Here is a 16519-nt window from a genome sequence, read left to right on the forward strand (position 1 = left end):
CTGCCCCCCACCAACTTCGCCCACCGCTTTCGGAATCAACCGCTTCCTCGTCGACGACGACGACGATGACATGCCCGACCCGTCGGTCGTGTACCTCCAAGCTACATCCATGGACGACAAGTGTGGATACCGCACGGGCAAGTGCTTCAACATGCGTGCGATGAAACGCAACGGCAAGGACCACAAACTATGCGACTTTCACCGCGACAAGGCCAACCAGAACCAGAAAAAGCTTGACCGGAAGAAACGCATGAAGCGGTGCACACCGTATGGGTCGGTGTCCAGCACCACGTCGTCCCCCCGGTCGTCGTCGTGTGTCGCCCAAGACAGTTTGGACTTTCCGTTCGAGTACGACCATTCGAACCCGTCGGCTTCCCCCACGCGCATCGACCAAGCCCCTGAAGTGCTCCATTTCGACGAAGTCGCCTTCTTCTGTGACGCCATGACCCCTGCCGAGAAGCTAGCCCTGGCAGAAGCCCATGCTGTGTTCCAGCACGACCCATCCCCAGCATCGGACAAGAATTGTGTGGTTGTGACAGAAGAAGCCAACCGACGAGAAGACTTGGATTTGCTGTTCAAGGCGGAATTGATGTTGTTTGTCGATCAGTTGTAAGTTAGTGTAACTATTTAATCTATCAGTTCATATACATACCTCGTCCTCGTTGATTTTTTACGATGAATAAACAGTCCTACAAAAGTATGTATCCAGTCAAACGGCCCTTGTGTTTAGAGAGTTGTCTGGCCGAAAGCCGCATGCCAAGCAACGAAAGAGTACCTACTTGTTGTACAGTACTAGTACCTAGGTACTACTACTTGTGTTCACTGTATAGTTATTACTGGTACTAGTATTGTGGTGGGCAAAACACGAAAGGCGATACAGTACAGTACAGTACAGTACTACGTAGTACTACGTAGTACCTAGCTAGCTATACAGAGGGGACAAGGTCAAGGTCGTCGTGGTTGGTAGCTTTGCAGCCACAACTTAGAGAGGCCTGTGACCGACTCTTTGCCACATGGAAAGGTCTGATCAGTCGACAAAAATACAGGGCTTATAAACCGTAGCCAGGCGCGTGGTTCTTCATTGACACACCAAGGAATTTTTTTTCGAAGTCGGTTAAGTGATGGGCGCTGTCTTTGCGTACGTCGAGGGGGATTCAGTGGCTCATGCTGCCCTGAATAATATGCGCGGCAATGTGTGGGCCTGTCGGTAACCACTCTAGGGGCTGCGCGTGCTTGGAGCAGGCAGGGTCCTCAATCTGGTCGCTTCTTATCCGGCCTATCTCATGCTCAGTCTCAGCCGTGTTGAATGCACGAGCCTTGTCCTCGCGTTGTTGTTGTTGTAGCCCTTTCGAGATCTTACGAGTCTTAGAAGAATGTATCGTTGGTCCTAGAGTGGCCACGGACAGTGGCAGGATTGCATGGCCAGCCAGTTGGACATTTGTGTATCCCACGATACCTGGGTTGAGAGTGACCTCGGAAGCAAAAAGAGTAATCCGAATTTCACAAGCAAAACGCCTATTTCAGATTTCAAACTAGGTATTTTAATCGAAATAGGCTCCGAACGTGACCAAATCTCTATATAACGCTACTTTCATATAGATACTCGCACACACGGCATATTCGCTGCGTTTTCATACAGTGGACGGACTCTCAGCTCGCTTGCGACGGGACCCAGCGCAACGTGCTCATCTTGTTTTCAGATGTGGCTCGAAATGCTTTGTATGTACTGTATATGTACTCGTCCAACTGGAACGACTAAAGTCCTAATTAGGATTCATTCGGTTTGTGCCTGAAAATGCTCGATAACTCCACGAACCCATCTGACAACATTCATCATCGTGGTTGACAATCCATGACACAGCTTTAGGAAGGCGCACCACAAACAAGGCTGCATATGAACGACGCTGAGACGCCTCATGTGATAAGGAGCTAGCTACGCTCATGGCGCCGCCTGCTTGTGGGCATGCGCACATGTCTTCTTCACGCTCGAGCCAAGATGAAACTGTCTCGATGAGAACCGCTCCCATTGGTTCATTTCCGTTGATGGCACCAGTCGTCGTTACACCTTGTGGCGCGACACCGGCAGCTGGGAGTGGTTCATTCAAGCTGCTCTACCGGTACAAGCTGTGTTCTCTAGCAGGATCATGACAAAGCTCTTCTTCTTTGCCGTCACCGCGGTCACGTCGGCCGGGCTGTACAGCGGCGCCGCCGTCTACATGAGTCTCGTGCAGCACCCAGTGATCATGCGTCTGCGGTCCCGACGACTCCAAGCACCCTTCTTTTGCCACATGTACGTCAGCGCGTCTGCGTTTCTCGCTCCCATCGGCTTGTTGGCGAGCGCCGCATCGTTCGCCGCGGGGATGGCGGACACGGCCATGACCACCACGAACAACCCGTCGGCGTCGGCGCTGTGGGTCGTTGGAGGCGCCATCTTCCTCGCGCTGGTCCCGTACACGGCGCTGACCATGCTGCCCCTCAACCTCCACCTGACCAACGAGCAATACTGGAAATCCCATCGCACATCCGTCATGCAAGCCAAGCTGTCCAAGTGGGGCTTCTTGCATGCAGTACGATCCGTCGCAAGTGTGATTGGCACTGCCACGTTGATCTGTGCATGTCTGCGGTAGTATCGGCGACACGGTTCTGCCTCGCTTGATTAACAACAAATACCCAGTTTATATGACGATGTGAACTTGGTGTCGACGTTTCAACCCCCGTGCTGTACTACTACGACTACTATCTAAAGATGTTATAGTAGCTCCAACAGATCCAACCATGATCCAAGCCATGTGAAGCCAGCCAGCTAGCTTCACGGACTCCATGTTAACTTTACCAGTACAGTAGCTGGGTACAGCTCGTGACAATAACGGTTTCGACAGGATCGTACTGTAAAGCAAGCATTCTTAGTACCCACGACGACACCGTTTCGTTAAATCCTAGCTAAGGCAACCAACTCTCATAGGTTAGGTACTATAGGAGCTTGTTTTACATCTTCTTTTAGACAACAATATCACATGTTTATGAGCATTTGTTTCACTTCAAAAAGTAAAGAAAATCAATCCTAGTAGTAACTATTAATAGTACTACTAGATTGATTTTAAAGAAAATCAATCTATTAATAGTACTACTAGATTGATTTTCTTTACTTTTTGAAGTGAAACAAATGCTCATAAAGATGTGATATCGACATGGAGAAGGAATCACAACCGAAGAAATGGGCACAAGGATCATCGGCAGAATTAGGCTTTAGCCAATCAGATTGCAGGAAACAACCATCATCAACGTTGAATTAGTGTATGACTTGAATTAGTGTGATACCAATCACCACAGGACAACTTTTTACATACAAAATTCAGTACCAATAATGAATCGATATCGATAGATTTGGCAAAGAATCAGCACAAAAGTCAACCAAATTTTGGGTAAAAGGGCAATAATATTACATGCACATGATGCTCCCTATTCCTTTCACCAGCTATATTATTGTCGATTTGATATACAAATTTGGGGAAGAGGGGGTGCAATCGAATCGTTGCGCCGACCAAACCGATCCACAATCGATCTGATTGGTTGAATTTCATTGAGAAATGGGTTTTGATTGAATAATAATTTTGAGCTCATCTGAAGTAGCCAATCAAATCGATTTAAATTCAAACGAGAAACCACAATGAAATTTCACTCCAAAGCACAATAGCTTTAGGTAGTTAGTAATTTTATACATTACTATTGAACTAAGCTTTGAAGTATCCATGGTTTGACTCTGAGATACACACATGTAACAACGTTAGGTTTCGTTGTTATTTTTAGTTCTAACAACGTCCACGGTTGAATATCTGCGATACAGGCAGGTACATATGTATCCCTAGTGTTGTCCATTCTTCACACGATGCTGCTGTTCGTGTAGGTCGTACAGTTGCCTTTCCAGCGCGTCGTTCTTTTTTGTTAGGTACACAATATCCGCATGTGCTTTCGTGAGCAGTCGCATGGCCTCGACAAACTTTTCGTCCAAGTGGTTCTTTTCATACAGCCATTGGGTTTGCAGACCATGGAGCATGTCCTGCAGTTGTAGCTTGGTTTTCGTCTGATCGTCCGCGTACTTGTGCTTGAGTCGATGCATTTCTTCGCTCATGGCCACCGACTTGTTGCGCTGTTTGATCACTTCCTCGGCTAGTCGCTTCTCTTTGTCCACGCTCTCGGATAGAATCTGGTCCAGCTTGACCCGCTCGTCTTCAGCTTGGGCGTGGAGTCGCCGCCGCTCGTCCGCGAGGGCTTGTTCGAGGAACATTTCTTTCTCCTGCTGCATCTTGGCGCGTTCGTCTTCTTGAATTGCCTAATGGATTGATCATGGATTTGATGGTGGTATTGGCAAGTACATATATATGTCGTGAGGTATATGACTTGGAAAATACATAGGGTATTGATTTTAAAAAGAAAACTATCAATGGCGATGGAATAGATCGATCATTACATGTATAGAGATTAACGGGGTTCACATACGAAAACATGAATGTATAAATAATCCCCATATAATCCCGACACAACAACGATGAAACATACAAATATAAATATATACTACACACGTATATGATTTTTAATATATATATATATATATATATGACATATAATATATATTTAATAATTGAATGCACCAGACCCCAGATCAATTACGATAGGATGTATATATAATAATATCACTCGACTTGTTAATGAGGTTCAAACGAAGACATGAATGTATTCGAATCACCATACTCCTATCACACGAACGATGAAACATACAAATATATATATATACTACACAGGTAGATATATATATATTTAATATATGTATTTAATAATTGAATACACCAGACCCCATATCAATTACGGTGGAATAGATCCGATGAAACATTTCAATATACAAATAATATGTAGATATTATATATAATTTCAAATTTTAAATAATTTTCAACCATATTTCATTTCCAACAACCAGGTCGACACCACCACGCGTGAAATGTACATGCATGAACAGCTTTCCACAGTACGAAAAATGAAATACATATGTAGAACTATTAATAGCTATGTTTAATGTACCTGGCGCAGCTTTTCGTTCTCTTGGAGCACTGCGCTCTTGGTCGCAATATCTGCCTCTTCCTCTAGCTATATATATATACATACATCATTATGATTAGATGATGATGTCCATGGTAGTATAATTGAAACGGATGAACTAGTATACTATTTTTTAACGCATAAAATAGAGTCAATATATATATAAAACAAATCATTCAAGAAATGAGCGATTATTCGTTGAGCAGAATATAAAAAATACAAATGAAGCACGTACGATGCGGACTTCAATGTCTTTTTGCCGTTCTTTCAGCACGCCGAGGCCATCTCGCTCCTACACCATATTAGCATCATTAGCATTCATTCATCCATGATGTTCTTATATATATATATAAAATTATATATGTTGCAGTTGTCTATGTAATATTGTCACTTCAAAATACTATAAATGCCAAGGACTAGACCAGGCTGCACAACCCATGTATATCTCATCAATTGTCGCCTTCCCAGTAGCTGTGAAAGTAAATTTCATTGTAGCAAAAACAACATGGAATTGGTGTATGACACAAATTAGTGTGATACCAACCAACGTGGAACACAAAGTAGTGCGATCTCATATCCCAAAGTCAGCACAGACAGTTCATGTTGGGCTTATTCTAAACTGGAGCGACATGGAGAATGAATCGACTCAACCAAATAAATGTACGCAAGAATCATCGACAGAAGAATTGAACCAATCAGATTGCAGGAAATCACCCTCAACATCGAATTAGTGATATACCTAAATTAGTGTGATTACAATCGCCACCAGGACCAACTTTTTATATACAAAACTCAGTACTAAAATTCGACCGATACATACATTTGGCGATATCAGCACAAGTCCAAATTTGGAGTCAATGGACAGTAAACACGAAAACAAATAGACATAAAGTATAAAAAAGCACACCAGTCGTAGGTCATTGACAGGACAAGAGCGATGTGCTATACATGCACGCATAGATATATATATATATAATACATATATATATATAGTGATATTAAGCAAATAACGATGCCAATCGTACATAAATCAGCAGCTGTTTGGTATCTTCGATGCTTCGGAGCACGGGCTGGACCACCGCGTCGGCGGCGTTGGCTTTGAGAGCATCTTGGTACGCTTGGATGTCGTGCTGGAGCTTGAGTTTAATCTGCCCGTACTTATCCTTTCGCTCTCGAAAGGCTTTGGCCAATTTCGCCTTGTCCTGTATACACAAATATACATGCATGATGTTTCCCAACATACAGAATATACGGCAAATCAATTTATAAGCTGATTGTATATATATATATTATAAAGTTGTCACAACAAAATAAAAAATATAGTGAATATTTAATAAAAACACTTCCAATAATTAATGACAATATAATCCTCCCACCTGATGCAGCGCTTTGACCCGCTTGATGCCGTCGATTTTCTCTTCCTTGACCGTCTACACAAGTAGTTTTGATAGTACAATCAATTTATATATATCCTTATTAATATATATATAAATATATTTCGATCTTCACATCAATATATATATATATGAAGGTATATCAATATCCGGACATTCATACATATATATATATACATATCCACACTACTTGGCATGGATTACACCTCAAACTTTTGCATTGTCGAGGAATTAATATATATAATATATATAGAATGAAATTATGTATCATGCGTACCTGCATAAACGCCAAGATATTTTTGTCATTCGCCAAACTCTTTTGCCGCTCGTCTTCATATAACCGGGCCAGCCGCTCCTTTTCCTCCCACGACTATCCGACATATAAGACCCGTTGATATATATATTTGAAATATGCTGGATATTTGAACTATATCCTATCACTGAACAAACCTACCTGCTGCTTGGCGCGCTCCAAGTTGGCAATCATTTCGTCCATATCTCTGAGTGCTTCGGGGTTCGGCTGCGAATGTGCCTGGTGCAGAGTCCCGCCTTGGACCATCTGACGCAGCCGTTCGATTTCCTCGCGCAATTCGCGAATCATCTTCTCATTCACGTCCTAATACAATATACGATTCATATTATTTTTCATCTAAATATATATATCAATGAAAACCGCTGAAACAAAGTCCGTTCTCTTATTGTGCTTTCGAGTGAAATTTCATTGTGTTGTGGTGTGGTTTCTCGTTGGAATTTAAATCGATTTGATTGACTACTTCAGAAGGGCTCAAAATTATTATCCAATCAAAACCTTCTCAATGAAATTCAACCAATCAGATCGATTGCGGATCGGTTTTCGATTGCACCCCCTCCCCAAATTTGTATCAAATTGACGATACAAGCAACACCATCATATATATGGTAGCACTATACAAGGTAATGGGTATGGCAATATATAAATATATATATATATATATATATATATATATGAACTATTAATCAAATGAATTCTAGAAACTTAGGTTATAAATTACAGTACAGTAGGAAGGTCATAAGTCGTCACGTTTGCAATGTGTGCTATATATATATATATAATATATAAGTATATTAATGTATTATAATACATACATATCCATTCTACACGTATACATGAAACACCGTCTAGGCCTATTATGCATGCATCCAACGCCGACTCGAGCGACAAAACTGGCCCATTTCTACCCTCAGCCCGTTGAATATATATATATATTCCAAAAACAGACCCAAAACGAATAAATTCTTTTTCAATCGGTGTGCGTATGTATACCTCGTTCTTCCTTGTGGCATTCTTGATGGACTTGGCGCGGTTTGCATACTGCAACGTCCCCAGGGACTCGTCAAAGTTGTAGTCGGCCGGACTCACAGCGGCGATCATGACCGTGAGCGAATTCCCGCCCAGCGATTCCTACCACTCACCATGACATCTCATCTGTCTGTCTACTTCTCTCTTGATATGTCACAATGACATGCATACGATCCAGCAACAAGGATCCCGAAACGTATCAAATGAGCAAAATCACGATATATCGACCAACCCAAACCCAGATATTATCAAGTACCCAATCAAATTCATTCTTCGAATTCGTGTGTGACTGAAATTAGTGTGATATTGGATAAAAACGTCAGTACGTATTGTGCTTTCGAGTGAATTTTCGTGTTGTGGTTTCTCGTTGGAAGTTTAATCGATTTGATTGGCTACTTCAGAAGAGCTCAAAATTATTAGCCAATCAAAACCCTCTCGATGAAATTCAACCAATCAGATCGATTCTGGATCAGTTTGGTCGGTGCGATTCGATTGCACCCCCTCCCCAAATTTGTATCAAATCGACAATACACAATATCGATAATCTTTGATATATTTGGCAAAGAATCCGCACAAAAGGGCGTAAAAATGGACAATACACAACACATACAAAGGACTCCATGTGCGACTTATCTCGATTTACCCTACCATGAATCAAAACATGGACCATGGGGGGGGTTGTTGGCAGCCAGTCGACGACGATGGAGGCACAGAATCATATGTCACCCATGATCACGTCATCCAACACGACACGGATAACGTCATATCACAAAAAACACTCCAACACGACAGGATCCTACATGACGTGTAGTATATATCCAAACTGCAGAAACACACATAAACATGACGTTATATCCAACAGGAACATGACGTTATACCCTCCGTGATGACGTAATCAACACAACATACTTGCAGCAACCGCGTGAGTTTCGAGTCTCGGTACGGGACATGGCCTTTTTTAGATCGATCCGCGAGCATATTGATAACATTTCCGAGCGCGCTGAGGCTCTTATTGATGGCCGCGCCTTCTTTGAGTCTGTCGCCCGTGGCGCCCGTCTTGGCGGCGCGCTCCGACCCGGCCAAGTCCACCTACATATGACATATATATGATGCAAATGAAGATGGATGGTATGAGACATAGACGACTTGTGGTTATTACAAGGTTGATCTTAGCGTTCATCATGGTTTGCCGTGTCATGGCTTGGAGCGTTTCGACTCTTTTGGATGCAATCTTGATGGTAAAGCAGCTGTGGGATCGGGAGCTCCGCTCGTTCATTTGCGTCGCGGCGACTTGGCGCACCTTGTTGCCTTCGTCCAGCAGCCGCGTCACGTCGGCAGGGTCCCGCACAACCAACTGATGACGAGGATTCAGTTTATATATGCATGTTTATATAACATTCCGACACAAGATGTGCCATAATACAGTACCTAACCATCACAACACATACTTGTGAGTACTACAATCACATGGAAGTTTCGATGTAGATAGATATGTATTGTCGATTTGATACAAATTTGGGCAATCGAATCGCGCCGACCAAACCAATCTGATTGGTTGAATTTCATTGAGAAGGTGGTTTTGATTGGTTAATAATTTTGAGCTCATATGAAGTAGCCAATCAAATCGATTTAAATTCCAACGAGAAACCACGCCACAACACGACATTTCCCTCGAAAGCACAATAGGTTGGTAGTATTCTAGCGGGAGGTTCTTTAATCGAGGGATGTGGGTGGGTGGGTGGTGCTACTATCGAGTGCTACATATATCGAATACATGTTGTTCACGACCAAGTTTGAATTCTAAAGTGGAGGTACATGGGAAAATGTACACAAGAAGAATCAAGGATTTTTTAGCCAATCAGATTGCACGAAACCATGATCAATGTCAAATTAGTGTATGATTTCAATTAATGTGATACCAAGTACCGTTTTACATACAAAATGAACATTCAGTATATAGAATATCAATCGATCGAGATAGATTTGGCGATTTTGAACATAAAAAGTCCAAATTTTGGGGAAAACGACAATAATGTTGTAGTTCTTCGATCAAAAGAGGAGGTATGCATGTACCTCGGCCAAATGCTCGACGTAGATGCCCATGTCAGGGTGCTCGCGAATCTTGAGCACCTTGTCGGACGGGTTCAATAGATCCTTGATCACTTCGTTGTAAATCTCGAGAAATGACACTGTAATGAGGAACTTGGTCGTGTCGCTGGACTGCGCTTCGACGCGACTAGGAACAGTACATGCATCCTCTCGTCACGACGAGAGAGTTTCAGGAAGTACCCTACCGGAACAAGTCTTCGTTCATCTTGGGGATGATTCCGTGGTCGTCGCCTGTCCCCATCATCGTGTGTGTCTTCCCCGACCCGGTCTGCCCGTACGCAAAGATGGTGCCGTTGTACCCCTGGAACGCCTGGTCCACCAGCGGCTGCGCTACGTCGACATACACCTGCGACTGCACCGAGTCGGTAAAGTACGCGTAGTCAAACGTAAACTTCTTGTCGTCCGACGGGTCGTTCGGGTTCTCGATCGCGATGCACTGATCGGCGACTTTGACGATAGACCGCGAGCCCATCTGCGCCTCCTTGGAGCTCATCGGACGACACCGCACGGCCACCTTGACGTTGACATCGTTCGACATGGCCGCCCGCGGTGGGTTGTTGATGATGGGGTGGTGGCGATCAACGAAACGGGGCGGTGGAAACGTCCATACACGCACCGAAGTAAACGATTCGGTGCGTTTATTACTAGTAAACGCACCAAGAGTCGAAACGGGTGCATATTCGAATTGATTCATTTTGATTGACAAAATAAAATGAAACATTTACGATTATTGGAGATTTGGTATGAATTATCCCCGATATCTCGCCGAGCACCAATCTCTCCGATTGGCCAATATGAAATTACTTGTTGTTGATTGGCTATAATCGATTTTCGATTTGGCGAAGAGGATATTAGCGAATCCGATTTCTCGGCTCGATTTGTGGTAACATTAACGTTCACTCACATTTCGAAGGTCGCAATATATACAGTATTGTTTCGTTTTACAGTAATTTATACTAGTATTCTACTAGTATTATTGTGCGTCTGTAAACTTCCAAAATTCGCGTGGTTACAGTATACCAAATCAACATGGAATCACGCTGGAGTTTTGATTGGTTGAATATACTTGTCCGTGAAATTTACTCTCAAAATTGGATTAGCCAGTACGACGAAGTAACGTCAATGCGTGATTCCATTCGGTGGCGAGATAATTTGTACCGAATCCACAATACATATATAGTAGTACTACGAATTAATAGTATACTAACGTTAGTATATACTACATAATATACTAACGTTAGTATATACGTAGTATCTACTACATATCACCCTGGCAAGCCTGTACTGTACATAGTACTTATTGGCGTGGTCAGTCCGCCAACGCATGGCTCCTGGGTACTCTTCGGTGGCCTAGTTCTGGACATTCGGCCTCACAGACGTTGCTGCATGTGAGTGTACTTGTGGCCATGTAGTACGAAAGTCCAAACATTGGCTGCCAGGACATGCACACCAAGCAGTCCTCCATGCAAACGACAAAATCAACAGAGTTATTCCTTTTTATCACTCCACAGCATGCCACGGAATGGCAGAAGCGGTAGAATCGACTTGTGGAACTGCATGCGGACGCGGTCAACGGCGTTCTGGACCGTGTCGAGGGCTGGCCGGACGTCCATGTACACGGAAAGCGGCTTCCCCGGGACCGGCTGGCCCGAGTAAAAGTCGATCACGTACCGCACTTCGGTGCCATTGCGGTCCACGATCCAGTCGTGTCGGTCAAATGGGAGGTTTGCGACGCCAATCGTGTTGAGGAAGCGCGCCTTGGGGGAGAAGTCCTTGGGACGACCCATGAACCGAACAAGCTTGGGCTCGGGGCACTTGTCGCTTCCGTACGCATCGGGGTGGAGCGTGCGCTCGAACGCGACGACGTCGCTCCATCCCTTCTCGTTGATCGTGTTGTGGATGCTCACAATGACCTTCATGTCCCGCTCTTCGGGGTCCCATCCCTTGCGCTTCATCGCGTTAAAGTACTGCTGTTCGGATGGGTACTGCCACGTTTGCTGTCCTTCGGTCTGGTGCTGTGGGACGAACGAGCCCATGGGAATCGTCGACTGCACACGATGCGTGCTCAGCGGCACCTTTTGCTTTGGGTCGACAGTGTGATCCGCAGGCTCCATGAAGTTGAGTGCATTCAGGCCCGACTTGGCAGCAGCATCCGGACCAGAGTGATCCACCGGACACCCGCCACCGCCGCGCTGCGCGCCATGATCCACTGGACAAGCCGACATGTTTGTTCCCAACCTGCACTCCGTTAAAGTAATGAGTTTAAACGTCTTCGATTTACGTTAAACGTGTTTCGACAACAATCGTTCACAAAATCGAAGTACTCTTTTTTGACATGCATTGACTCAAAGCTGGTTTATTCATTTGCCACCGATTTTAAAGTTCATCTTTGTATGCTTAATAAAACCAGGTTTAACGAATTTAGTGGGTATTTTATCGCAATTATGTACTGTACGAGTACTGTACTGAACAATAACCTTACTGTATGGTGCAAAATGGGTCCCAATTGTTTTTAGAGAACTACTAGTAAGCTTACTAGTAACTTACATGTACTACACTACAGTACGCTGTACAGGACTGTAAGCTTATGCTAACACTTATTATGAGTATAATACTATTAATACGTACTAGTAGTAGTACTACTAGTAGTATTGAATTGTGATCAAATCATATGTTTAAAGTATACTGTACTGTACTTGGCTTAGGAGTCCACGGTGGTCAAATTCATGGCTATGCTTCCGACGACTAATTTGTCCAAAAGGTGATAGTTGGGCGAAAAATGGTATCTTACCGTATAGTGTATATGTATTGCAATGGATTAATCTATTGCGACTCCTGTAATAACTGATAATATTCTTGTAATAACTGATATTTACTTGTGAATTTGTTGAATATACTTCAAATTTGTATGTCGAAATGGATTAACAAAATGTTGAGAACGAGTGTCGGCTGGTTGTGAAATATCACCTATCGCAATACATATACACTATACGGTGTTGTTATTACGTGTGAAAAATCAGATATGACTGGAACTATTTTGAGCGGTTTGGAGATTCCAAAATTTGCCCTTCGTCCACATCCAAGCCACTTGGAAACGCGTCAGCCATGCCGCAAGCTACAACCGCAGCCATTATTGATGGTACCGCCTCCCTTCGTCTAATGCAATTCCGTCATGTAGTTCCTAGAGAGCTCTGTGAGCCTTGATCGTGTCCTAGACACAGAGACTGAACCTGAACCGACCCCCAAGACTACATCCTCGTCCTTGGAAGACGATGTCAAAGGGTTGCAAGCTCAAGTCAGCGCCCTCTCCGCCGAAGTGCGGTGCTATTCTCCCATAATACCACGTCCTCATTAACGTGGTGCGTAGATCACACATTTGCACGAACAATTGGAGTCCGCGGAGGCGGAGCGTCAGCCGCTGCGCAGATCCTTGTCGATGAAGGATCAAGTGGTATCCGACCTGACGGGACGCGTTGCGGACCTAGAACGCCGACTCGCGCACGACAAGGCCGAGTACGATAAGGCCGTGTCGAACCGAGATCAGTCCATCGACGCGTTGCAGTCCAAAGTCCGGGACCTGAAGCGCGAGACGAACGTCCTCACCGACGACTACGAGTCCGTCTCCGAGGAAAAGCATGAGTTGGAGGAACAGCTCGACAAGGAGCACACCCAGCTGATCAACCTCCAGGACGAACTGGCCGAGATGGACACCCTCGTCGCGGACCTCCGCGCCGAAATCGACCGATTGAACCAGCGCAACGAGCAGGATGTCATGGCCGCGGAAGAGGTACGCCATCATGGTTCCCCTCGAAAATGATAATACTTTTTAAAACTTATATATGTAATTTTCTCCCCCGGATGAATCAACCGCCCAACAATTGCCGGACCTGCGAAATATGATATATATCAAATTTAACAGGTATCTTCGTTGATTTTTCATTTCAGGCGTCCTTCATTCTTTTTATCCAATCATACTGATTTACTCGATTTATTGGCGATTTCAACAACGCCCCCCAAACTTCGCAAATGTAGGTGAAAACCACAATTCTGTAAATGTCTCGACACAATTATTAAATTTCAACGAATATAATTTATATAATATATATATTTCTTTCTTTCCCTAACCTTACTATGTTATTCAAAAATAAAAGGCAATGGGACTTTGTTTCAAGAAATAATATATATATATATATATATATATATATATCACTACTATTTATTCAAAAGCAAAAGGCAATTCGACTTTGTCTCGATTTGCGTCCATATATTTCGAGTATGCTCAGCTGCTATATATAGATTCAACTCAACTATCAAAAGCACTCACTATGTGTCCTTTATTACCCTTTGACTTTTGTGCTGATTCGCCAAATCTATCGATATCGATTCGTTGTGTATGTAAAGATCATCCAATATCACACTAATTTCAGTCACACACTAATTCAATGTTGACTTTGTCGAAGAGTGGATTTGATTGGGTACTTGATTCGTGATGTGGGATTTGATTAATTGATCAATCATTATCTGCCAATTTATTTAATCTGCTTATTCTACTGATAATCACCTGACTCGAATGTTTCGAATCGACTTGACAATAATACATATTTGCGTGAGGAGTAGGCACAGCACACCGCCACGGCCGCGCAACAGGCGCTTGAGGACGCGGCAGCGGACACGGCGGCCAAATTGATTGCGTTGACACAGGCCAACGAGGCATTGGAGGACGCATTGGCGGCGGCCGTCGCTCGTCATGCGACCGGCACGACCGAGTACCAAGGCCAGGTGGACGCGCTAAAGTTGGAGCACGACGCACATGTGACATCGTTGGAACGTCGCCAGCAAGTCGTGGACCTGGAATGTGCGACACTGCAAGCGGCCCTTGCCCAAGCCCAGGCGGCCGCTGCGTCGACGTCGACCGCGCAGGAAGACTTGGAGATTAAAGTAGCCCAGCTGGAGGCGGCCAACACGGCGCAAGCCAACGACTGGGCCAACGTCGAGCGCGGGTGGAAGAAACGTGTCCAGGAGCTGACGGACCGATGCGATGAGGCGGTCGCCGCCGCGGCGGACGTGCAGCTTGGACGGGACCACGCGGTGGCCATGAACGCCCAGCTGACGAGTGAAGTGGAGACGCTCAACCAGCGCAGTGTGTGGAACCCAGTGATCCACGCCGTGTGTTTGTTTGCGGGAATTGCGTTCGGGATGAAGGCATTCCAAGGCCCGGTGGCCTAAGTTGGCATATATATATATATACTTTGAAGTATACATATACATATATATAATATATACATACGGGTGTCAGAGTACGACTGGTACATTATTGGCATACTAAGTAGAGTGGAACATCAAACGTTATTTGGTACTAACATTAATAACTAAACTTGCAGTCGTGAGTTCGACGACTGGAGGAACAGGGGTTGTATTTTGTCCAATGAAAATCGATTTAGGGTTTGATTGGATGAATAAGTCGGCACATCAAAATTAGAGTACAACCGGAACAGACCAGTGTAGAGAGAGCTAACAAGGGCATCTGCAAAAGCAGGCTCAGGTTAATGGCATAGTTAGTGCAGGAATGACAAGAGCGCGGAAGCTATTAGAGAGGATTTGCAACTTTTAATCAAAGGGTGGGTCAGTTGAGCGCATGATGGGTAATGTTGAAGTGCCAAACTTTGCCGCAATTATTATTCGATCCAATAGATCGATTTAGCAAGTCGTAAAATATTTAATATTATGGACCCATTTCAAACCAACAACATGAGCGTGCTTCTGTCGGTGGCCATCGACACCGTTGGTATCATCATAAAGCTCTACTTGGTCGAATAAACCGATTGGGCATGGCGAATTGCAGCTAACTATGGACGACCGTCTGCGTCGCCACTTGGCCTGCAGCGAACCGTCGGATGAACCATCAACTCGTGGCCGGGATTCGTCGACAACCTTAGACGGTGGTTTTGGTTGTCTGTTGAAGAGGCGGTCGATATCTCTGCGACAAGGTTTCGGCACGTGTGCAAGGTGTGGCCGCGTCCCGAAGTGGTGGGGCGACGTGGGTCTTTGTAGCCTGTACGGCATACCGACGAAAGCAGCGAATGTATGCAGCCATCGAGGCGCGGACTCTCTTGGTCCGGTCGCTGGCCACCGCTCCTTCGTGGGCGGCATACTGCGATGCCACTGACTCCAAGTGTTCAGCAGCATCTACTTGTGTTATCTGCACATTAACGACATCATCAACGTTGTATGTTTGGGTGCGATCTGTGTCGTGAACTTGGGCCTTGGGGTTAATGTGGTGTTCATGACGGTGCGCGCAGCTGTGAGCAGTGACCGACCAACGCGAGACCTGCAAGTACGTGAGTCCTGCCGCGGATCTCGCCCAAGCCCCCGAGTGCTGCGATGTCATGCAGTCGCCTGTGTGACTCGCGTGCGGCTACATTTTTGTCGCGAATGTGTAGCCCAGTGGTGCCAATATCGAGAACAGTCTTGTCTGCTCTGTCGCGCCGTTGCGCATGTCAGTAGGCCACTGATAGTCCTGGCAATCCAATGTACTTGGACGTCGGCATCGGCTGGTTTCCGCAACTAATCTAATCCTCAGGTCATA

General features: G+C 44.8%; 5 protein-coding genes across 5 annotated transcripts; 2 read left to right on the plus strand and 3 right to left on the minus strand.

Annotated features, from left to right (window-relative positions):
• Positions 1 to 644, minus strand: H257_10585 (hypothetical protein). The gene has a single exon (XM_009837182.1). The coding sequence runs from the start codon at positions 510 to 512 to the stop codon at positions 147 to 149; it is 366 nt and encodes a 121-aa protein (XP_009835484.1). The 5' UTR covers positions 513 to 644; the 3' UTR covers positions 1 to 146.
• A 1206-nt stretch (positions 645 to 1850) lies between these two features.
• On the plus strand, positions 1851 to 2703 carry H257_10586 (hypothetical protein). The gene has a single exon (XM_009837183.1). It carries the CDS (start codon positions 2145 to 2147, stop codon positions 2625 to 2627), a length of 483 nt encoding a protein of 160 aa, XP_009835485.1. The 5' UTR covers positions 1851 to 2144; the 3' UTR covers positions 2628 to 2703.
• Positions 2704 to 3782: 1079 nt separating this feature from the next.
• Positions 3783 to 10516, minus strand: H257_10587 (hypothetical protein). The gene is made up of 12 exons (XM_009837184.1): positions 10119 to 10516; positions 9898 to 10060; positions 8984 to 9178; positions 8734 to 8913; positions 7789 to 7926; positions 6940 to 7101; positions 6763 to 6855; positions 6468 to 6521; positions 6117 to 6293; positions 5327 to 5383; positions 5074 to 5139; positions 3783 to 4330 (listed from the first exon to the last, which is right to left on the minus strand). Exons 1-12 carry the CDS (start codon positions 10469 to 10471, stop codon positions 3863 to 3865), a joined length of 2106 nt encoding a protein of 701 aa, XP_009835486.1. The 5' UTR covers positions 10472 to 10516; the 3' UTR covers positions 3783 to 3862.
• Positions 10517 to 11397: 881 nt separating this feature from the next.
• Positions 11398 to 12204, minus strand: H257_10588 (hypothetical protein). Its single transcript, XM_009837185.1, has one exon. The coding sequence runs from the start codon at positions 12156 to 12158 to the stop codon at positions 11421 to 11423; it is 738 nt and encodes a 245-aa protein (XP_009835487.1). The 5' UTR covers positions 12159 to 12204; the 3' UTR covers positions 11398 to 11420.
• Positions 12205 to 13000: 796 nt separating this feature from the next.
• On the plus strand, positions 13001 to 15233 carry H257_10589 (hypothetical protein). Its single transcript, XM_009837186.1, has 4 exons — positions 13001 to 13072; positions 13119 to 13249; positions 13301 to 13720; positions 14551 to 15233. Exons 1-4 carry the CDS (start codon positions 13039 to 13041, stop codon positions 15157 to 15159), a joined length of 1194 nt encoding a protein of 397 aa, XP_009835488.1. The 5' UTR covers positions 13001 to 13038; the 3' UTR covers positions 15160 to 15233.
• The last annotated feature ends 1286 nt before the right edge of the window (positions 15234 to 16519 follow it).

This window comes from Aphanomyces astaci (genome assembly GCF_000520075.1).
Source record: "Aphanomyces astaci strain APO3 unplaced genomic scaffold supercont1.29, whole genome shotgun sequence".
Lineage (NCBI taxonomy): Eukaryota > Oomycota > Saprolegniomycetes > Saprolegniales > Verrucalvaceae > Aphanomyces > Aphanomyces astaci.